Here is a 23,683-nt window from a genome sequence, read left to right as displayed (position 1 = left end):
CACCACTGTCCAGTTCACAGTTTGCAGAGGAGTGCTCAACATCTGCTCGCCTCCATTCCTCCTCATGTAATTCTCACTTGGGACAGGGCAGTGATCACAGGAGACGCTGTTAGCGCTGCCGTCCCAAAGGAAGAATGCAAACACCAGAGGAGCTCTTCCAAGAATTCCCAGTTGAGGACCTTTCTGGAATGTCCTAACGAGGTTTCTCCGCTGTGTTTACAGTTCCAGCCCAATGGCAACCCTGCAATCTGCCCTGCCAGCATATCATTATCTGGCCTCCTCACGGGACGCAGAGAGAGTTAGAGGAGTTTTACTCCCTAAGCAGAGGTTTAGATGTTTGTCTTCGGAGCTGACCATATCTCTCTAAAGAGCAAGGGAAAGACAGAGACAAGATGACCACAGACAGTGACTTCATGAGTTTTAATAAATTGCTGTAAACCACTTCAAATTAGGGAGACGTCTAGACAAATAGCTAGATGCTGGGGAGCCGCTGTCATGTCAGATTAATCTTGTTGCGTTGTGGTTACTCAGTGTCGTACTTCTTGGCTGTGCGGTGAAAAAGAAAATGCATTTATTCATTGTAAAGACGAGCAAAGTGATCATTGTTTTTGACTTATGCCTCGTGTCAGGTTACAGATTGGGCATCACTCAAACCAGGAAGGAAAACTGACCCTGACATTTTACTAAAAGTGGAAACTTCATGTCAGGAGAGAGAAGAGGGTAAATGTTTCTTGGCAGAAAGGGGAAAGCATGTGACACAGCTGTGTTGGTGGTGTGTGTGTGTGTGTGTGTGTGTGCGTGTGTGTGCGTGTGCGTGTGTGTGCGTGTGTGTGTGTGTGTGTGTGTGCATTGGCAGTGTGTTCACCCCCAGCTAACAGTATGTTCTGATCTACTTCAGTGAGATCAGAAACACAAATAAGGACTCAGACCTTATTGACCACTCTTATGTAACACAGCAAAGTTGGACCTGGACCATCCCACTAGATCAAAACTTTGCAAACAGAGGTTACAATACAAATATGGTATATCTTCTTCTTCGTCAGGGGGTCTGCAAAATAATTAGCTATTAATCATAAAATTGTGCTGTATCATTAAAAAGTCCATATCTGTAGATAGGGACCATTTGCGCCAATAAAACAAGCATATTGTGTCCATTACTACCACCAGTGTTAGTTTTGGGCCAATAGAAACTCTGATATGATTATGACACACAGCAATAAGTTCATTATTTTTAAGTTGAAGCACTTACTGAAAGTTTAAACGTCTGGATTTATTAGGACTATGCCAGTCTTGCTACTGTTCATTTTCTGAAAGCTTTTAAGATCAATTACTTGAGATGTGGGCCATAAATGCTGTCAAAACAATTTGAATAAAATCATCATATTAACATTCAATAACGTTGCAAATTTCCCCACTGTGGGACTCATAAAGGATCCTCTCATCTTATCTTATCTTAACATGATTCAAATTGAAATGTGATTCTGTTTATTGCTATGAAACAGGTCTGAATTATTTAGGTTGAAAAGTTTTAGAATACAAATAGTTCCAATGATATCTAAGAGTACAAATGGTAGGAAGCAGCATTATCCTTAATCAGTGTTACAATTAAGAGGAGTCCTTGGTAAATGTCCTACCCTGTAAGGGGTCCCTGGCCCCAAAAAGTTTGAGAACGCCTGCTTTACGTAAAGTAAAATTAGCAATATCACAATGCAAAAATACTCTGTTACAAGTAATGCATTCAAATATTTCTTAAAGGGGACATATCATGAAAAACTCCCTTTTGTGCACATACATTTGGGTATCTGGAGTGCCAACCAACCCACAAACTTGTGAAATAAGACAACCCAGTCTGTTTTTGTTGGCTGCCAAGATCAGAAAACATGTGATTCAGCAACCATTCAGATTTGGCTCCCCTTCCTATGTCACATGCAGGCACATGAGAATATATGGAACTACTTTTGCTAAGGTGCACCATATTTTTCTCACAAGCCAATCAGAGCAGACTGGGCTTTTTCAGGAAGGGGGCTTAAAGGTGCTAAAAGCGAGATTAGAAGCATTTTTATTGCCTCTGCACGGCACTCAACAGAGTGACAGCAACAGTGAAAACAACAGCAAAAGTGCTGACAGAGCAAACAGTGTTTACCTGAGGGGGAACCGGAGGGTCGGTGCTGCGCTTCCATCACGGGGCCGTCAGTCGGGATGGCGTTATCAGCTGTAACCGCCGTATGAGAGCAGTGCAGAGCGGTGGCCGTGAGCTAGTCAGTGGGACATGCCAGCCTGGCTATGTAAAAAAAACACAGAGAAGCTCTGATTACAACACACACAGAGGGAGTCCAACTTCATTCTCTGCTCAGGTAGACATTGCTCCTCTATATTTTTATATAGCAAATAGTTGTTTGCTGCTATAGTAATTCTCAGCGTTTCAGACAGAGGGTGAATACGGGTATATTCAGACAGTATGATAAAAATAATGTTTTTTGAACATTAAACCATGTAAACATGTTCTAGTAGAAACCCCAAATACAAGTATGAACCTGAAAATGAGCATGATATGTCCCTTTAAGTAAAACTACAAAAGTCTATGTGCAAAATATACTTGTATAGAAACTTAAAGTACTCACTTTGCTACATTTATATTTATATTATGGATTATTATTGTTCATTAAATAATGTGTAAACAGCATTTTAATGTTTTAGCTGGTGGAGATAGGTGTTTGACTGCTTTATATACTGTTGGGCAGTTTAACCTAAAACAATGCATCATATTTTATGAATTTAAATTATATTCTGCAATTTTATTTGATTATCTTATCAGCAGAATAATAGCAGCTGTTATATAAATGTTGTGGCGTAAAAAGTACTCCTATTTACAGGTGTTGGGGAGTACTACTACATGTGCATATGATTTTTAAAAAGTATTTATTTATTAAGCCTTCTGTGACTCCAGAGGCAGCAGATAAAAAAAACAAAAAAACATTATAACTCAAAAGCCTGTATAGTACAAAAGATAGCTCTACATAATATTATCACCTCTTAGAGAATTGAAATAATATATAAAGCAACTTAACACCTGATCCAGCAAAGTAAGGACACACAGGTCCTTTAAGAGCAATACAAGTCATATCTTATCTGTATAAGAAGGCAATAAAAATGAGCCTCAGATGACTGCTTTGTAGAATAAAATCTGAAAAACAGGTTTCTATACATGCAGGGTTTTAGTTATAAACCACATTTGAACATATTCAAAAAGAGTATAATTGCATGAATAAACGCACATAAAACTTAAGTTATGCTGGAAATAACTTCCAGAGTTTCTCTCAGTGCCATGTACTCTTATTACTCAGTGGTTCAGGGAAGTAACACTTTCTGCTCTGAAACTTGTGCCAAGACAATGGAGGGCCTCTCGCAGTTTCCTGCCCATAATAATAGTATGAACAAAGAGTGGAGGGTCCTGACTGGAAGAGGTGCAGGATCACCTCTCTAGAAACCCTCAGACCACCGGTGGCCCAGCAGGAACACACTCTAGACAGCTGCCCGCACTTATGAAGTGCCAAGAAATGTGAAGAGAGGATGCCCAAAGCGTGGGAATTTCACCTATCATAGTTTTCCAAAGAATTCCAGGCCTGTGACCAACAGTCGTAACAGGATGTGTGTGCGTGTGTGTGTGTGTGTGTGTTCGAGGAATTTAACCTTCACTCTGACGCAGAAAACTGAGTGTTCATATGCGTCTAATGTTGTTTTAACTCTTGATGTCTCACTTTCCAAACATGAAACCGTCATCTGAGAAACACTCCTTCTCCCAAAATAAATAAAAACATATGTATTCATCAACCGGATGAAATGGTGAGAAATTTACATGTTAAGATATTTGGACTAAGCATGTTGAGAATATTTTTTTTTAATTTCCCTACTACCACATTCAAATCCTGTGTATTCAAGTCTTTAAAAGAAGTATTCAACACTTTGGGATATTTGCCGTTTACAGCGGGGGTGACCTTCTTGGACCAGTTTCTCTGCAAGCAGCTAAGACTACAGGAAGTTACACACACACACACACAAAACAGTAAATTATTGTTTTTAATTTTAGGTTTTTGTCCAGATTAAACAAGAGATAGAACGTGTTAATTAGTTGAGCTTTAGAGGTGCTGTAGGTGGGTTTTGTTATCATTAGACAGAGCCAGGCTAGCTGTTGCTGTTTCCAGTCTTTATGCTAAGATAAGCTGCAGTTACATGTTTGTCTAACACTTGGCAGGAAAACAAAAATGTCAAACTATTTCTTTAAAACAGCATCAGGCGGAAGTGCGTACATGATGGCCGAGGCCTTACACAACACACATTACTAATACTCTTGATAAAAAGTTTGTGACATGTCTCCTCATTAGGCATCATATAGGAATGCAACACGGCGGGAAATAAGATATGTAGGATATGATTAGAGAGAAGATGACGAGCAAGAATCAGGCCTACAACAAACTTTAAAGTATAATACCATGTCTATGTGATTATACACAAGATTTACACTCAGACCCCTAAATGCTAGATAACTCGTGTGTTTGTGTGTGAATGAATAAGTAGAATGACCATATTACGTTTTCAATCAAAAGATCAGTGAGATGCACAGAAATACTGTCTGCAGAAAAACAGCCATGCTGCAGATACAGTCAGTGTCAAGATCTTTTACTTCAGTAAAATTAGCAATACAAGAATGGAGAAATACTCCTTTGTAAGTAAAGTCCTGCATTCATAATTTTACATAAAGGTACAGTGTGTAGGATTTGGTGACATCTAGTGGTGTGGTTACAAATTGCAACCAGCTCACTCCTCCCTTTCTAAGACTGCGGTAACGTGAGCCGCCAACTGCAAAACCGTGGTAACGCCGTTCGCATTGCTCAGAGGCCATCCTTACCTTACCATAATAACACTACTTTAGGAGCAACGGAAGTCAGACGGCGGCTGGCGTTACAACGGTTTTGCACTCTGCAGCTCACGTTACCGCATTTTCACAAGCCTGTCAGAGAACTATGGTGGCCTTCAGGTAACGTAAAAACGTGAAAGGCCCTCTCTGGTTTGGTTTGTCCGTTCTGGGCTACTGTAGAAACATGGTGGAGCAACATGACGGAATCCATGAAGAGGACCCGCTCCCTATAGATATGAAGAGCTCATTCTAAGCTAACGAAAACATGATTCGTAGTTTCAGGTGATTATACACTAATGAAACAATAGTTATGAATATTATATTCATTTCTGCTAAGACATCCCCCGCAATGTTACACACTGTTCCTTTAAAGCAGAAGAACAAAAGTATAAGGAGTAAAATGTTCAAAGGTAAAAGTACGCCTGCTAAGACAGCAGAATGGCCCATTTCAGAGGGTGATGTTATTGTTATTACTGATGCATCAATGTGTATACAGCATTTTAGGTACTTTTAGGCGAGGTACTTGAGTAAATGTCTTTACTTTCCATTATTGGTCTGTGTAAAGTTGACCGACATCAAAACATGTTTGAGTCATGCTTCATATAATTAGTTGGAAATGTCATGACAAATTAATTTTGCTCTGATGAAATCTGGGTAATTCCCACTTCTATTCAAACACAAATGTTTTGTAAAAGGAAATACTTCCTCTTATCCTCACATTGCATGGCTGCTTGAGTTCAGTGAAATACTGTGGAGAAAAGGAGTGTTTCACTACATCAATCACAGATGGATGCCACCTAGTGGTGAGAAGATGTTTGACTCTTTTCTCCTTCTGGAAAGAGAGCGAGTTTTTCCATGTGGTCTCTCATGTGGTATGCAACTAGAACCAGGAGAAAGCTGTGTGATAGTAAAGCAGGAGTCATGATAAATGAAACCTACACAGTAAACAAAATCATTTAGGCAGATTTTTATGCAAAATATACCCCTCAGCCAGAATGAGAAAAATCCTTACGACTGCAATTTGGACAAAAACTAAGACAGGCAGAATGTAGCAGTGCTAACATACTGATATTTATGCACACTTTGACACCAACTTATGTTAGATTTTTCATTGCATTAAATATTCTTGTTTTTTTCTCCCTCATATCTTTGCACATATTCAGAGAAAGTGTTGTTGCTTTCCCTGCAAGGACACAGAGCCCCCTCAAGTATGCAGGATGTTTCATGAACCATTTAGAAAGTGGATTCATAAACAAACAGAGACACACATGCACACACACAAACACACACTGGAACATGTTTCTCATCCTCTGTTTTGAGCCTGTAGGAGCTCAGAGCCATGGCAACCAAATACCGAGGGGAGAAAAATCTGCCTGGCCGAGCTCCATCCCTCTGGCAGTCATGCTAAAACTCTTGAATCCCATGACAAAAACAACATTCCACATCTAAGTGATAGTCTTCAAGGAATTCCTGTTAAACAGAGGCATTTCTCAGTGTGCATACCTCATCGTATTGAAACCATCTGGTGTAACGTGTGAATGTGAATTCTTCTGCAGATCCACACAACGAGAGGGACATTTTATTTGTCTTTGTGCACACATGTGGAAGTTTGCATCGTCTCTTTTATTTGCCATGATGGGACACTGATCTCCTCTGACATTAAGTGTGCTCCTCCAACACTGCTTTCCTCAAGATATAAACACATTCCCACCCACACAGATGAAAGACATATGCAAAATACATAAATGCATCACTGGGTTTCCAGGGTGACAGTGTTGGATAATGACAACTTTAAAAACTGGATGCATTTCAGTTTGTTAGGCCAAGTTAGCTAAAGAGATGTCCAAGTCCCACTGCCAGCTCTCTCAAATCAGTGCTGACCCCATGTCCTACACAATTAGTCATGTTGTGATGCTACACAAAGCAGGAGGATATTTAACAGTCTTGTGAAATAGGATGGGGTGAACATAGGATTTGACAACAAGGATGGTCAGAAAAAGCTAGAGATGCAGCAGCGCTGGATTACCAACTGGGAAAAGAAGGCAACCCCAGTGCCCCAAAAAGTTCCAGGTTCGCTGCATATCAGTTAGTTTTGGTAATTGGCAACTGTGTACCACTTAAACCTGCAGTAGGCAGAATGTTTTTAGCATCATTGGGCAAAAATTCTATAAAATCCTTTCAGCATATTGTAATTCAAGTGTTCTGAGAGAAAACTAGACTTCTGCACCTCCTCATGGCTCTGTTTTCAGGCTTTAAAACATCTAGCCTGTGATGGGAGACTTTGGCCAATCACAGGTCATTTCAGAGAGAGAGCGTTCCTATTGGCTGTTCATTCAACGGAGGCAGCTGTCAATCACTCGTGAACTCCGATCAAACGGTCAAACTAGGCAGCGCTGATGAAATATGAATCAATATTCTGTTACTGTAATGCCTATTTCTCGCCTCAAATGTTTTCAGAAACATCTTGTAGTGTGCTGTTTAGCTGTAAAATGAGAAAGTTTGCTCCAACTGGTGGACGGCAGGGCTCGAGTTTAAGGACATCCCGTCGTCCAATTATGATCGGGGAGGATTAAAATGAATTTTGGGCCGAATTTGGGATGAGAGTTTTAATAAACCTCTTTGACAACATAAACACACACATAGCCTACTCTCAGCAACAACAGCTCAAATCCTGTTACTAATGTTAACCACTTATTTACTTACTCCTCTCTTCATCAACTATGGGTAATAAGGCTGCAATGAGATCTCCTCCATCACATTTCGTCCGTGGAAACAGGCTGCTCCTCTTCCCATAACAAGTGCATCCTATCCAGCAGCTCCTCCAACTTTAGGACGAACCAGCTAGCAGGGCTGGTCCTAACGTTTTGAGGGCCCATATGCAAAATCATTTTTTTGACCAAATGCTACTTTTTATAGAAAACATTCTAATTTAACTTAGCTGCATTGTTAATATCAAAATCAAAACAAAAGTTTTGGATAAATTATAAATTTATGAACAAAAATAAACCACTTTTGATGTTTGATTTATGTTAGAGATCACTTTGAATGATTAATTAAAGATAATGTAGAAAAACGGAGACGGTCCGCTTTCATTTCGGGACAGCTTAGGTTGTTTTTCGGGACGGTTCGGATGGGGAAAAAAGTTAGTTTAGAGCCCTGCCTATGATCCGTTGTTCGCTTGATGATCTAAATAAAGAACGCGTTTTCTTGTGGTGGCCTTTCTAAAATGGGCAGTGGTGAAAATTACTATATTCTGTTATGATCAAGGAGTCGATAACCAGACGAGTGAGTAGTTAGTAGTAGTAGTAGTTGTAGTTGAAAAGTTGTCTCAGCTGTGTCCCGAAGCTGTACTTTGGCAATGTTTAGCTACATAACATTATATCTTGTGACTCCATCTCTTATACTGCTGCCCATATTAAAGTGTAACATTAGAGTTATCTGGATGGGAACACTATGCTTTTTGTTTGAGAGGTGAAGGACATGAAATTATCCATAGCTGTCACTCAAATCTCCGTGGTTGAACCAGAGACAGACACAGGCAGAGACAGACACAGGCAGAGCACACGTTGTACCATTGCTCGCTTTCTGTGTTCAATGGGCACATTGAACACAGAAAGCCAAACTGGATGGAAAATAAATGAGACTTTGTTATAATGCAATGTTGTTTATTCTAATTATGTTCTCCCTGTAATTAACCACAGCATTTTCAGTGTTATGGTGCACACCTACTTTTTTACTTCTCACATGCCTGCAGTTACCACTCAGAGACACATCCTCAGGTTCTACACCTGAAGTCACTCAGGAAGAAATACAGGTGATCTCCGCTCACCTTTAGTTGATCTCAGTTGGTTACAGCCCTTCTCTGAATACATCCGGGGTGGTTACAGGTCGTTTTCTTCCATTTTGGTGCGTTTAAGTTACTCCAGGAGGCTCCGAGATCATGGTGTTGACAGTCAGCTGTGTGGAAAGGGAGAGCCAAAAACACGAAGCAGTACTGCCCTATGAAACACAAACACAAGTCATGAGTACTTATGAACTCAACTGTACAACCTTTACATTGTTGTGTTGAATTTGGCCTCCGATGATGGAGCGATATTATAAACAATGGAATAATATTCAAGAATCCACACATGTAAAGTTAACTGCATGTCACTACTGGTACTTCTGTAGTATCAGTGAAGGGATTACTTACTGAGCCCACTGAAAGAAAGGCACCGCCGCCTTCTGTCTGGTCCTGTAGTCCTCCATCCTTCTCATCAGGTCCTGTAGTCCTCCATCCTTCTCCTCAGGTCCTGTAGTCCTCCATCCTTCTCATCTGGTCCTGTAGTCCTCCATCCTTCTTATCTGGTTGGTTTCTAATACCTGAGTAAAAGAGACTTGTAGACTTGTCTTAATGTTAGTAATTATTACCATACCTCCGTCTGGTACAGCACCTTAAACCTAACTTAAAAAACAAAAAGATAGAGAGTTAGTAAAATAAACAATCTTTGAATTGAAATGAGACTTGTGTTAATGCTGTCGTTAAGTGTTGACTTACTTTTGTCTGGTATAGCATCTATACTTACAGAATAACAACCATTAATTGATAACTCACCTCTGGTATCAGCATCTAGCATTGTCAACTATGTCTCAAAAGGAATTCAATATATAAAAGAGATATAAAAAAAAAGCTCTGGTGCAAGATTCAACCTATCTCCAACCCCGTCAGACGCGTGGGAAGGCTGCCTGGGGGCTTTATCAGTCCTGCCAGAGGCAAAGGTTTTACAATCCTGCAGCAAACAGCGCTCAGTCTGAATCTGAGTCGCTGTCATCAGGCGCAGACTCCCAGTATCTCCTGAAGCCGTACCTGTAGTAATCCTCTTGCCTGCTCCGCTTAGTGGAGGAGCCGAGGCCTGAAGACGAGAGCGCTGGCACCTCGTGGCTGTCCTCACAGTCGTGCCGCCTCTTCACACTCACCTGCTCTGTGCAGTCCTCTTCTCTGCTCCTCTTAGTGGAGCAGCTGAGGCCTGAGGTGGAGGGAACAGACTCTGACCTGACCTCTGACCTCTGACAGACGGAGGGTCGACCTTCTTCAGGACGTTCCGCTAGCGGCGCAGGACGAATACCAAAAGGGACGAGGGAGAAAGGACTGCTAACGTGAAAACGAACAGGAGGAGATAACCCTCGTCGAAATCCCTGCCAAAAGCTCGGAGGTGGGAACCGCTGGTTGAGAGGGGAGCGAGGTCTGATGATGACGTTGATATTATCCTCTTCATTGTCCTCTTCATCCTCACACATGGACTCGTACCCAGAATCTTCACTCTCGGAGTCAGACCAAGCGTCTTCATCGTCCTCCTCTTCCTCCTCTTCCTCCTCCTCAATGTCTGACAGTAACCTAACTACAACTTCGTCCAAGACATTGCGCTCAACCTCACCTTCACCCACAGCAATCTCGACCTCACCGTCCTCTTCCTCATTAGAAGAGATGTGGACAGGGAGATTACCTTCGTCGTCGTCGTCTTCAGGGAGGCCATCTCGTGCAGGACGCTCAATGATGTAGTTCACACCACCTGATGGGGAAAAATTCAAAATAACATAAAATAATTTTGACAATAACAACAATAACTATAACTTAATTAACAATAATCAAATCAGTAATTAGTAAAGTAAATTAGAAAAATGACGAGTGCACTACACGTGTCCGGAAGCCACCAACACACACGGGGGCTCCGGCTTTTAACAGTTATATCAAACACTGTGCAGCTCTGCCTCTGTAGTTTAGTATAGTATAGTAGTCAAAATGATGTGGTTGAAAAGTTTGACTCATACTGTAGATTAAAAATCATGAATGACGACTGGAGAGCAGCTAGCTAGCTACCATATAGCCCATCTATGCACTCTGACCCCATGACACACGTTAAGTGACAGCCCCTCATTTGCAAATTGTGGCAGAAATTTAAAAAGAAAAGTGTAAAGAAAAAGAATACAGAAATAAAGTTAGGGAAATAAATAAGGTGCGAAATGCAAAGGGAAAATCATGCAGAAATAAATAAATAAGCAAATACATAAATAAATACACACATGTAAAAATGAATATAAAATGAATTAAAATAATTTATGCAAAAATGAATAAATACATTTTTTAAATTAATCAAAATAAATACCAGAATAAATAAAATAGAAAATATAACAGAGGAGTAAATACATAAGTGAATTAATACAAAATGAAATAATAAAAAATAAAGAAATGAAAACAGAATTATTAATTTATGACACATATCAATGAATTAATTGCTACATTTATGTTTGATATTATTTTTGCTACATTTAATGACATTTATTTATTTAAGAAATGGAAAAAGAAATGTATAAAGAAAAGAATACAGAATAAATACGTTTGGGGAAATAAATAAGGGGTGAAATGCAACGGGAAAATCATGCAGAAATAAATACACATTTAAAAATAAATAAAAAATGAATAGAAAATAGGTGCAAAAATAAATAAGTAAGAAAATATTAATAAAAACAAATAATTAAAAATTAAATAATTAAAAAAAAGAAGTAAAAATACATACATACATGCGTCATTACGCACAGTGAACCATGGCTACAGTACATAAATCCAACATGAGCACAGTAACCTCTTTAGTTCAATTCAATTCAATTCAATTTGCTTTATTGATCATGACTGTCAGGTGAACAATATTGCCAAATTCAATAATAAATAAAAATAAAAAAGAACAAAATAAAAACAAAAACATATGTATACATATATACAATTCATTGAGCAAACATGCATGTAAATGGAAGAAAACAATAAAGAAGTAATTAATTTTTTTTTGTTAATAAAACAAACAAATAAATAAAAAACAATTAATAACAATATATTGTAATATCTAAGGAAAAATGTAAAAAAAAAAAAAAAAAAAAAAAACATGAAGTAGAGGAGTAAATAAAAGGCAGTTTATTATTTTCCCAGTTTATGAGCTGCATATCACAGCACATCCAGTTACTTAACAAATCATTGCTCTCTTGTCCCTCGAGAACAAAACACCACACTAACGAGCAAAGCTTTTCAATGTGCTAAATGTTAAAAAATTGTAATATGATAAACTGAAAGGAGCATGTTTCTGCAACAAGTCAAGTTTCAACAATCAAAACAAACGACCTCAGGGTCTCATCCACACAGAAGAAAGTGCCTGGTTTGATAAAACCTGGACGTCATGACGTCAGCTCCTAACTGTTAGGTCGTTTCCATGGTAGATTTTTGGCATTTTATGAAATTTGGACCAGTCGCCATCTTTTTTTTTCCAGTAATTTCAATGTTAAATTTAGAAGATTTGATCCTCTCAAACCAAAATAACATTTTTTTTTAAATCACAACACAAATCGTTAACCCATTCCACAGCTGTCCCGGGAAATGTCACACATGCTGTCCATCAAATAATCATTTTACACAGAGAAATCGTCTGTTTTCACAAAATCTGTGTGTTTTTCCAACAGGCCTAATAACACATAACATGAACTGTTCACCTTTAAACTCAGAAAGTTACACTGATTTCTTCACTGAGTACGCTTTTAAGGATTTTAAAGGGGATGAATCAATACATAAAATGATAAAATAAATGTAAAAGTTGTCTTACCTGGCCGGTTGTTGTCCAACTCAGGGGCGACTCCCATCGGCAGGTCTTCCTCCATCAGTGGTCTGCTGAAGGCACCTCGGTTTCCCACAACAGTTGATGTATCCGGTACTGTAGTTCTCCAACAAGATCCGCTTTCCAGTAGATTCTCTCAGTGGTTTCAAACTCAAAGAGTTCGCTTCACAAAAGGTTTTCAACTCCAAAGTACCAAAGTCCAAATGCAAAGTGAGAAATCAGAATGCTCTGCAGCCCTTATACACCTGACCTGACGGCTGTTGCCATGGCATTTCATGAGGCACATGCCTGTGATTGAGAGACCAAAAGAGATTTTTTTTTTCTCGCATTTGTCAAATTTATTTAAATTTTATTAATATGTGTATTTTCTTTCATAATTTTTCACTGATTTATTACCTTTTATCTCTCTTAATTACAGTAGAGCTGTTATGCTAAAGCAAACTGTTAGTTGTCTTTTCTTACTTTGTAAACCGTGCAGCCTACAACCGGTCTCAGCAACACTCATGCTAATATAACAAATGTTTAAATTAAAAACAATACTGAGAGAGAGAGAGAGAGATCAGGAGAGATTAAGTAGACCAACAGGTGATACCAACTGTCCAACTATCGTGTCTACATGTTGATGTGTAGCTGTGAATGTCACATGGCTGGTGCAGAGCCTGCAGGAAACACTGTACCAACATGGCGGCTAACACTGGGAACTCCATAGAGCGACTGCACAAGCCTGTCAAATCTTTATTGTTTACAACCCACAAGTGTTTTAGATCACCTCTCAAACAAGGAAAAACAAAGACAACATATACAAACTGCAAGTCTTAGGTACGTGTGACCCATGTACAGTAGGCTGTACACCTGTAAAAGGTTAATTTAGCCATGCATTATGGTAAAATAGACACTCCTTAATGATTTAGGCTAAGTGCACTCTTCCTGCACCTAGTGTGGTGTGTTGCTGCTAGAAATTCAGCAGAGAAACTGGAAGTAGTAGAGACATTTTACTCATCTGTGCATGAATTTGTATATTATTAAAAAACACAACAATTGTGCATTTTAGTCGGTGAATAATGAGTTCAGTTAACATCTTTGTTTTTACATGAACTCACAATCATCTGAGCACATTCTTTAAAATCTGTAGTTTGAAAAGATGCAATTAAAATATAAAGAAATGTTAAAATATTAAAATTATACCATGTTCAATCTCAAATCAACCACTACCAGACATTTACTTCAGGTACATGCAGGAAACAAGAAAATAATCTCCACTATATTCAGTAATTTACATTTAATTAGCTATGTTCACGTCATGATTGTTACTTTACAGTATAACTTCAAAGTGTGAGAGCTCACACGAGTGCAGTCGTCTGTCTGTCACTGGTAGCATCCTTGAGAGTCTGGAAGAGGCCGAGACATGTTGTGGAAAGCCCACTGCAAGATGCCGTCAACAGAGCCCTGCTGAGATATAAAGAGCAGAAACAAACGGGATCAATCGTTGAACAAAAGACAGAGTCCTGGTGACATCATCTGGCAAACATGTACAGTATGATGTCAGTGGCAACGATGATATCACATGGCAACAATCTCTACCAGATTATTACTGCAGTTATCAAGTTATATTAGGTAATGTTATTAGTTTCAGGTCATTCTGTCAGCACATTGACATTTACAGGAGGGGTAAACTGAGAAGGTCAGCCAGGAAACAAAATGAAATATTTCCTGGATCTGATCATCTTAGTTTGTAAATGTGTTAGTTGTGTATTAGAGCAACAATTTTGAAAACGAAAATAAGGATGAGGTGAATAAGAGGTCCTAGAATGACTCTAATCAGGCTGATCTTGCTATACCTACGAAAAGTAATGCACTGTAATTCGTGTATATCCTACGAAATCAATTTGTATGTAATCCACATAATCGTGAACCAGGAAGAGAGACAAACGCAGAGTAGGGAGGAGGTCGAGGGTGGATGGGTGAGTCAAAAAAACACCAGACTTTTGACCAGGAGACCGGTGTTCGTCCCCAGTGTGAAACTAGAAGTAAACATTGATTTATTTGTCACGTAACTTACGTACATAAGTAATGCCACTTCTGTATTATTTCAACCCAAACCATGATCTTTTCCTAAACCTAATTTAGCAGTTTTGTTGCCTAAACCTAACCAAGTTGTTTCCTGTGAAGACGGAAGATTACTTTGAAAAGACTGTATGCATTTAACGAGTGGAGATTGACACGTGTTGCTGAACATTTGTAGGAAAACTCGTATCCTCTAATATTAGGACTTTTTTTCTCGTAAAGTTATGACTTTATTCTCGTAATATAACAGGTTTTTTTTCTTGAAATAGTATGACTTTATTCTCATTAAATTACGACTTTTTTCACGTATTATTACAACTTTATTCTCTAAATCTCAGATCTTTTTCCCCCTCAATGTGGCCCCAATACGCCGTCGTACACTGGTACCTAAGACTTACTAAAGTGGTTTCATTTTCATTTAGATACAGAGGTGCTGTTTTGTGGTAATTCAAACTAGACTACAACACAACCACCACCATGACACATCACTTATTGTTTGGTCCTCATTTTACCTTGACAACCCATTCCCTGTCTGTGTGATAAGAAGTGCAGCCATCTTGTGTCTGACATGCACGGTTATATTCATATGATGTCTACATCTGTGTTATCGACATGTAACTGAGCCTCACTCACGTCTCCCAGGATGGAGTCCAGATCATCTTTATGGAGGACGGTCTCAGGGGCGGAAGAGCTCTGATCATGACCGACAGTGTTTTGAACCCTTGGGGCGAGCTGGACACACACAGATTACACAGATTACGCTCCATCATATTCAGATAATGAAGAATGTATTTAACATGTGTACACACACACATGTGCAGACACACCTGTAAGCCTCTGGACGATTCAGCCTCCTTCTCTGCAAAGCCTCCCCAGGGCCTGGAGCAGGACGAGCAGATGGATCTCCCTCTAGCAGACACAAGCACAATGAGAGTGAGTCAGACTGTTTTCTGTGGTGTATAACGTTACTATCAATCAATATGTGATGTCCAACACTCAGGAGGATTACAGAGCAAGGTTTGATGCTCTGTCAAACATGGAAAAGTACATTTCTCATCATGTATCACACAGAAGCACTGAGAAAAACAGTGGTGCTACATGAGATCAGCAGGATTTATATAGGTTTCATTTCTCATCTGTTTCTCAGGTAGCATTTAGTAAAATCATTGATCTTCATTTACAGTATACATTATACTGTCCATTTACGCTCCATTAGTCACCATTAGCTAGATAATGATCACACCCTTAATGCACACTGTTGATCAATACAAACACAAACAGCCATCCACAGGAAGGTCTTTGCCGGTAGGGACGTACAGTATATACACACACTGATGTATAAATGATCACATTGATTTGACTTCGTCAAGCTTTTTGGGAAGTATAGACGTCATCTTGTGACGATGTCTCATTATGAGTCTACACCAGATAAAAGAAGAAGTGAGGGATGGAAGTCTTACTTGGAGAAGTGGCAGTGTACGTGGAAGTGCTGCAAACACTGGAGGCAGTGAGTCAGGTCTCCTCCTTCTAGGTGACAAACACCACACACCTCCCTCATACTGAGCAGCTCTCCACCTGAGCACTGGACACACATTTTAGCAAAACAGGACTGTTTTTGCAAGTAGCAGTGACACAAAATTACAAACTGTGCAAAGGGAGTAAAAGCAAAGTTAAAATAAAAAGGTAAAAGATAAAAAAAAAAGGCTGCACCATAAAGTCCTTACCTGGTTTCTGCCACTGAGCTCGTTCATAGAAGCTGTGACACTTGTGAGAGACGAGGATGACAGCGAGGAGAAGAAGGAGACGTCTACGATGGAGTTACTGGAGGTCGTGTTTATTTGCTGCGCCTGGGCAATGAGTGGCTGTGATATAAAATATTATGACCATGATCAGTACAAAAAAAAAATGCGCAGCAAAAACCCTGCAGTCTAAAAATGAAGCTTTTCAGACTTGACTGTTTAAATTGTATCATCCAATCATGAAGATTTAGAGAGGAGGGAGGGGAGCAACATCCAACATTAATGACATGAAAATGTGAGTTTTATTTCAGGAGGCAATAGGAATGTCACAATGCTAGAAATTTAGCAGTAAATACCAGCACCAGTGAAATTCCATGATCCTCAATACCAATTTGTTACCATGGTAAAAAACAAAAGTAAAACAATAAATCCCATGTACTTCAACACACACTCCTTTATTACTGATTACATACTGGTTTTAATTATGAAGTGAAACAGGTCATAAATTCCCTCTCTGTTATCTATTTTATATTGCTGTGAAAACATGTCCTTCAAACAACTGGATTTATTCAAGTTTCCCGCCAAAAACTACATTTTACAAGATTACATTTGAACACATCATGATAACGTTAGAATTAACCTTTGTTAACCATAAATCAATGGCACCACCCATTAACGTTAACTGTTAGCTCCATGCAGGACTGTGCTGCTTACCGCTTGCTAACAGCTAACGTTAACTAGCGGGACGAGGGGACGCCATTAGTCTCGAGCCCTGATGGTACCTATGGTACTGTAGAAAAACGAGTACTATCACATTTTAAAATTTTTTGTCATCGACTTGGTACCGAAGTATCGGTTCTCGTGACATAGGAAGCAGATCATTAATAGTTATTTCCATCACCTTTGTAACTCAGTAAGTCAGAAATCAACTACCATTATGATCTGAAAATATTTGAACATGTCTTGATGAGATTTTCATACAAAAATTAAATAAATAAAATACAAAAATGAACATATGCATATTCAATATGTACAGTCTATGTACATTTCCTTCAGTTACTTACTTGTAAAGGTTGTAGGGCATTCTCTGTTTTCACTCTGCTGCCACAGCACCATTCACACTGCCAAGTGCCACTGCAGATTAAAAATATAATGTGACATTAAAACCTTCTTTTCAGAGCAGGAGTTGATGCTATAGACTGTATATAAAGATGGACGACGCGTCTCCACTTCCTCCCACTGTACAGAAGTGAAGCCGAAAATATCCCGGATACGGGAGCTGCCATCGTCTGTGCAGTAGTGATCGGGCGGTGGAGCCGCGGTATCGAGGTCACCCGCCCGAACCAATTGCAAGCCATGCAATAATGACATCTCACCGCCCTTTTATAGCATTAAATAATGAATTCAAACCACCCTTAATAACACTTGAACATACATCAGAATGATAAGAGCTACCTTAAATGACAGAAAACCATCTATGGGAAAAATATATTTGATGTGTACTTTGACTTTTTAGTTTGCCCCATCCGCTAACATGGAGGGGGCGGGATTTATGACCTATACTGCAGCCAGCCACTAGGGGGCGACCAAGATGTTTTGTCTTCCCTTTTGGGGAGCTGTCATGTCGTCCATCTTTATATACAGTCTACGGTTGACACACACACACACACACTAATATATTGGAGGAATAACACCCAGATAGATAGATTTGTTTCGTTTTTCACCTTGGTATAGCTATGAGTGGAGGGTCCAGGCAGGTCAGATGAAAAGCTCGAGGACAGCCATCACAACAAATCAGCTGCCCTCCGTCCTTACACACTGTACACTCATCATCGTTATATTGAACCTACACACCCAGAGATACAGAACATGTAAGCAAAGATACACACCTTCAAAAGAAAAGACAGGTGACTGTGAATGAGTGGATGCTGAGTGGATCCTCTACCATGCCTGTGGTTGTCTCCCCCTTGTGGTGAAACGTGTTCTTAACACCTTTGAACTTGGATGCTCCATTTATCTCCTCTGACTGACCACAGGAGTAAAACTCCCCACCAACTTTGGTGCACGTTGTGGCACTTCCTGTTGAATGACAAACTTTTAAAATAATTTTATAAACAGCAATTGTTAATTTTGCCTGCACTGCAGTACCCATACATTCAGTGTTCACACTGACACATTTACTATTGTTGCATTCTGCGTTTGTTTACATCTAACTTGTTTTCTCTAAGTCAGTTTATAATTCAAACATTCACATTGATGTCCTGATGATGTAGGGCAGTTTTATCAATATTTGTGACCATAAAAAAAGCAGTGGCTTACCATCTGAGCCAAACATCTGTTTGATTTGGATCGTCTCTGTGGCTTCATGGCTGACTGGCGGCTCAGTTAAGGACGCAGACAGAGTCACTGGTCTCTGGACTGAAGACGACACCGTCTGAACACCTGTGGCAGAAAAAGGGTTAAATGTCTCTGTAATATTAAATCATTGTCTGTATATAAACAATATTGTAGAATATGATTGCTTTGTAATTACTATTTCCAGATGTTAGCTGTGGGGCTTCAGCTTCACCCTTCACTCTGTACAGCTTCACTTTACCCCCTGGAGAAAACATATACGTTTTATAATCATCAGGAGCTTAATCGTGTTTTTTTATTAGAAGACAGAGTCAGAAGAGATGTATTATGGGAAATAACCTGGACTATCGCTCGTCTTGGCATGATACTGTGGATGCAGATCATGTGAATTTGTCTCTCTGTCCACATGGCTCCTCTTCTTGATGTGAGGTGTTTTGTGGCCTCCAGAGGATCTTTTCTCACCTCTGGAGCCTGCAGCATCCCGTCCTGTCAACAAATGACAGAATAATAAAGACTAAACTCTATAAATTGTTCTAAATGTCGTAGTCGTAGATAGAGAACTTTGTCCTGAAAGTACAGGGAGGATAGATAAGAACTGGGATGGGAAATTGTAGCTTCTACTTCCAACCAAATTACTTCATACAAATTTACAAACTCTTTACTCTTCAGAAAATGTAACACATTTAAAATAACAGAAATTGTATTTCAAAATTAAATCTCAGTCTTTCCTTGAGTTTACAGCTAAAATTCTAAATTTGTAGATGTCTATACCATGTATAAATATGGGTTTATTAGACTTTAGTAGCAGGTTTATTTATGATAAACTTGGTTGAAAATTCAATTAAATAATTACATATATAAGTATAATGAACAGTACCCTACTCATCTGGACAGAAACGTTTTGTTAAATCCTAGAATATACATTAAAATCAAGTTGGAATGATTAAACAGAACTACTATAAACATTAGACAAATGTGTTGGTGAAACTTGGAATACCTACTTGAGTGCAGGTTAGTGAGCAGCTTCTGCAGTTTGGGGTAGCTGTCCAGGTTGTAGTCTTTGGACAAGTTGCTCCAGAAAGCCTGGATGGTGGATCTGCTCTGCTCCAGGACCCAGGACAGGAGGGAGTACATGGCCTTATGGATCCCTTCTCTGCCTTCCTTCTCCAGAGTGTCCTATGAAAAACAAGAACAATAATAAGAGGTATGTGAAATCGGCAGTCTGAATAAAACCATATATTCCTACAAATGCATGTCATAATCTAAGTAGGCCTTCCAAGTTTATAATCTGAATTACTGTGTGGAGAACAGGGGAATAATTAATAACAATTAATCATTATATTGCCTCAGTATGTTTTCAGTGTTTGATGGTTGCACAAATTGCAAATGTTTGTAATCAAAATGGAAAAAAACTGTGAAAACTGCTGACATTTCCAAATCAAAATGAAAATAAACTCTAAATTCAGATTTCCATATTTCTTTTCTTACCTTCAGTAGTTGGTCAGTGATGATGTTTTTGTCCACCAAACCGTAAACGAGAGGGAAAGGGTCATTTACAGCCATTGCAATATCGGTCCGCAGCTCCCTCAGCAGGGAGCGAAGGTTTGTGTCCCGAAAAGCTTCCACTCTGGACATGATCCGCTTTGTGTGTAAATGAGATCCAAAGTGGTCCGGACCTCAGAGGACCTTTAGATCATGGAAGAAGTACTTTGGATGGAAGAGGTGTGTCCTTCTCAGGGAAGAAGATATTGTACAGGTGCATTGTTTCATGCTGATATTTCATCATTTAAAACTATATCTTTCAAGTCTTTTTCTAATCTAATCTAATCCAGTGCTTCTGTTTTTAATCCATGTATACTGTATATACATGTATACACAGTATATTTCACTATACAACACTGATGCCACTAATTTTGACTGGCTGAGGCTTTCAGAAACTCCACATTAAAGGTCTCACCCTTGAGGAAATCCAACCAAGGCCACCCCTCGACCTCTTGTCTCTGTGGAGTTCATGTGTCCACTAACAGCACTAACTGTCTCCGTCCGCCTGTTGATCCTCAGTGGGATCGAATGACGAGCTGTCAATCTAGGGGAATACCTGTCCTCTTACGTTAGGAGGGCCGAGTGTGAGCGACCTGAAAATGTCACAGTGACAGTTTCCTTCTTAAAAGGTTCTTTCCACCACAACTTCCCCTTAACTATCAGACTTTCAGACACTGTCTCACCGCAGGGAGCTCAGGATTAGGGCGACAATTATGACTGTGCAATAGGCAGGAGAAAAATGAACACTGTAAACAATTAACTGATTGACAGATTGATTATATGGTTGGTTGATTGCTAAGATCTCAGCACATTTGCCTCAGTTGCTGTTACCGTGTATCTTTTTTCTCACTGTATAAAGTGCAGTCTTAAAAAGACTAATAAAAACAGTGTTGCCAGTTTTCCACCCCGCTCAGCTGCTTTTGATTTAATTGGGCGATTAGAAATTCGGATAACTACTTTTGATATAATTTAGGCCATATTCCAATAAATCGTTCCCTCCTCTCATTCCAGGAGTATGATTGTGACACAGTAGGCTCAGCTCGATACGCAGTGACTCATAACTTATTCCATCAAAACCAAATGTCATGTTTTAGTTGTTTCGAAATTATTTTCCTCTTACAATTTATTATTCGATCACAGCTCTGTGATAAAAGACATAAAAAAGGCTTTCATCTATTCATATGAGTGTAAGAATAAAAGTTACATTACATCGACTAGCCTAAAGAATCTATATTTCTTCTATTATATTTTTTCATTATTGTAATTGTGGATTTGAGTTTGCCTAATACTGACTGCTAAAAGGAGACTAGAGACCATACAACAGATTATTTTTCTTCTTGCTACCTTTATGATGATTAGGCGGGTTCTTTTGTGAGTCAAGCCTGGCAACACTGTATAAAAAAGTTCAATAAGGAACCACAAAAGAACCTTTTGCAACAAAATCCAGCCATATTGTGTTTAAACGGTTACTATTGATGAAAGTTATTATTACCAATATGCAATTTATGTGGTAACCATATTTTGGCCAATTTTGACATACTAGCACTCTTTTTCAGACACTTTTCTTGCACTTTAACTGTCTCTGTTTCTTCATCATGAACATTTCAACCTAAAAAACGTGCTTATATGCTCTAATATGTCAGGTAAATGTGGCTCATTTAAATGTCAGTTAAGGCTTGTAAATACACTAATTTGCACATGTGCTGGACTATTTTTTGCTAACCATATTTTAAGCTAACCATCTCTAGGCTCCAGCTTCGTTAAATAAATGGAGTGGTATTGACCTTCTTGTCTAACTCTTGCCAAGACAGTAAAACAAGTTTACTTTCCAAAATGTTAAATAGTCTCCGTTTCTTTAGCTAAAGCATTTCAACATATTGTTGAGCGGATAACATCCATTTTTCAATCAAATCATGCAAGTAGTGATACAAGCACCAAATTTGGCATGATGATTGCCGAGGGTTCACTAAGCAAATATAAACGATTGGGCACTTGAAAATCCAAGATAGCGGCCATTTTTCAAGATGGCCGCCAAATTGACCTTCCGATAATGATTTATCTCATAGAAATTCATCTACTTGATCGATTTGAGTGATCTTGGTGTCAAATTATATGTTTTCTGGCATGCTGGATCTAATTTTTTACAGCTTCAACATCCTACAATAAGTTTTTTCTTACTTTCTGGCCGTCCGCTGAGTCTTTGCTTTCTGGGTTTTGCGTCTTGAGAGTCCACAGTTCCATTTCTAGCACCTGGTGTTGGATATGGAGCTTGTCATATTCCTGCTTATCCGGCCTTTCAGAGAAGGAAACTTTGGACTATACTGATCCCCTACACGACCAAGTAGATGAATTTCTACGAGAGAAACCATTATCGGCAGGTCAATTTGGCGGCCATCTTGAAAAATGGCCGCCATCTTGGATTTTCAAGTGGCCAATCGTTCATATTTGCTAAGCGTCCCCTCGGGAATCATCATGCCAAATTTGGTGCTTGTATCACTATTTGCATGATTTTTCCACTATCCGCTCCACTAATACGACATGGATGAATCAAACTAGCCAGTTAGATGTCTGTTAAAGCTAACCACTAGCCAATCAGTTCATATTAACCCTCAACTGAAAATGTCAAGCTCCCAGTGTCTTAAAGGTTGCTGTTAATTTAAATGTAAGTCAATAAGCACCATAATGAGAAGTAGCTAAGTTTCTAACGTTAACTGAACATTATAACTAACTTAATGTAAAAAGAAGCTGTAACTAAGCTCTGAAAAAAGTAGCTAATGCTAAATTACATTCGACACAGCGTTTTGTGGTGGATAAAATTGTGGAGCAACAGCTACCAAAGAAGTGAAAGTTAATTGTTTCATTCCATTGCAACATCAGCGCCCAGCAGCAAAGCTACGCTTCCGCCATTTTGGACTGAAGGCGACTACCTAACGGCAGTAAAATATCCGCTTAAATAGTCCCGTACAGATGTAAAACAAAATCATTTCTATGATATTGTCATAGTCTACCGAAATGGCCTGTGTTGAACAATAAGCTATTGTAAATATAATAAGCGTTATCAGTCCAAAATGGCGGCAGAAGCTGTTGTCAAAAAAACAGTGGAGTTTCGTCTCTTTACATCTACTGGATAGATGCAAATTTTACAATTTAACATAATGTACTATTTCACATTTAACACAGGTGATGATCCAACTGAGCACATACTGTACCTGTTCTCCACAATTCCTGTAACATATGTGCTGTCCGTTTGGGTGACGTTAAGTTAGCTGTTTGCTCTGCCGAGCAAGTCCAAGAAGACTCGAAGAAATAAGTGTCTTCTCTTGTCTGACAAGCTAGCAGTTAGCTGGAGTTAGCTGGACAACCACTCTACTCTGATTATTTCAATTAACACCTGACTACAACAGCAAACAGCCAATCAAATTGCAGTTCTTTGG

General features: G+C 39.1%; 2 protein-coding genes across 2 annotated transcripts; both read right to left on the bottom strand.

Annotated features, from left to right (window-relative positions):
* Positions 1-402: 402 nt before the first annotated feature.
* LOC119499020 (histone H3.v1-like) lies at positions 403-12,735 on the bottom strand. The gene is made up of 6 exons (XM_037788206.1): positions 12,538-12,735; positions 10,248-10,464; positions 9,108-10,211; positions 8,745-8,914; positions 2,144-2,281; positions 403-546 (listed from the first exon to the last, which is right to left on the bottom strand). The coding sequence occupies exons 1-3, from the start codon at positions 12,590-12,592 to the stop codon at positions 9,701-9,703; spliced, it is 783 nt and encodes a 260-aa protein (XP_037644134.1). The 5' UTR covers positions 12,593-12,735; the 3' UTR covers positions 403-546; positions 2,144-2,281; positions 8,745-8,914; positions 9,108-9,700.
* Positions 12,736-12,895: 160 nt separating this feature from the next.
* On the bottom strand, positions 12,896-20,833 carry aire (autoimmune regulator). The gene is made up of 13 exons (XM_037788189.1): positions 20,196-20,833; positions 19,709-19,883; positions 19,047-19,193; positions 18,886-18,951; positions 18,672-18,794; positions 18,298-18,431; positions 18,077-18,198; positions 17,417-17,486; positions 16,338-16,475; positions 16,074-16,195; positions 15,441-15,522; positions 15,247-15,345; positions 12,896-13,995 (listed from the first exon to the last, which is right to left on the bottom strand). The coding sequence occupies exons 1-13, from the start codon at positions 20,340-20,342 to the stop codon at positions 13,915-13,917; spliced, it is 1,506 nt and encodes a 501-aa protein (XP_037644117.1). The 5' UTR covers positions 20,343-20,833; the 3' UTR covers positions 12,896-13,914.
* Between the last annotated feature and the right edge of the window lie 2,850 nt (positions 20,834-23,683).

This window comes from Sebastes umbrosus, chromosome 12, assembly GCF_015220745.1.
Source record: "Sebastes umbrosus isolate fSebUmb1 chromosome 12, fSebUmb1.pri, whole genome shotgun sequence".
In the NCBI taxonomy this organism is placed as follows: Eukaryota; Metazoa; Chordata; class Actinopteri; order Perciformes; family Sebastidae; genus Sebastes; species Sebastes umbrosus.
Note: the sequence above shows the minus strand (reverse complement) of the source record. Positions and strands in the feature narration are given on the sequence as shown.

Excerpts from the sequence above, each read along its gene's own strand:
- LOC119499020 (XM_037788206.1), bottom strand. The coding sequence starts at position 12,592 with ATGGAGGAAGACCTGCCGATGGGAGTCGCCCCTGAGTTGGACAACAAC. Across the intron at positions 10,465-12,537 it reads GTTGGACAACAACCGGCCAG|GTGGTGTGAACTACATCATT; the intron begins GTAAGACAACTT and ends TTTCCCCATCAG. Across the intron at positions 10,212-10,247 it reads GAGGAAGAGGAGGAAGAGGA|AGATTCTGGGTACGAGTCCA; the intron begins GGACGATGAAGA and ends CTCCGAGAGTGA.
- aire (XM_037788189.1), bottom strand. The coding sequence starts at position 20,342 with ATGTCCAGAGTGGAAGCTTTTCGGGACACAAACCTTCGCTCCCTGCTG. Across the intron at positions 19,884-20,195 it reads TCACTGACCAACTACTGAAG|GACACTCTGGAGAAGGAAGG; the intron begins GTAAGAAAAGAA and ends TGTTTTTCATAG. Across the intron at positions 18,432-18,671 it reads ACAGATGTTTGGCTCAGATG|GAAGTGCCACAACGTGCACC; the intron begins GTAAGCCACTGC and ends GTCATTCAACAG.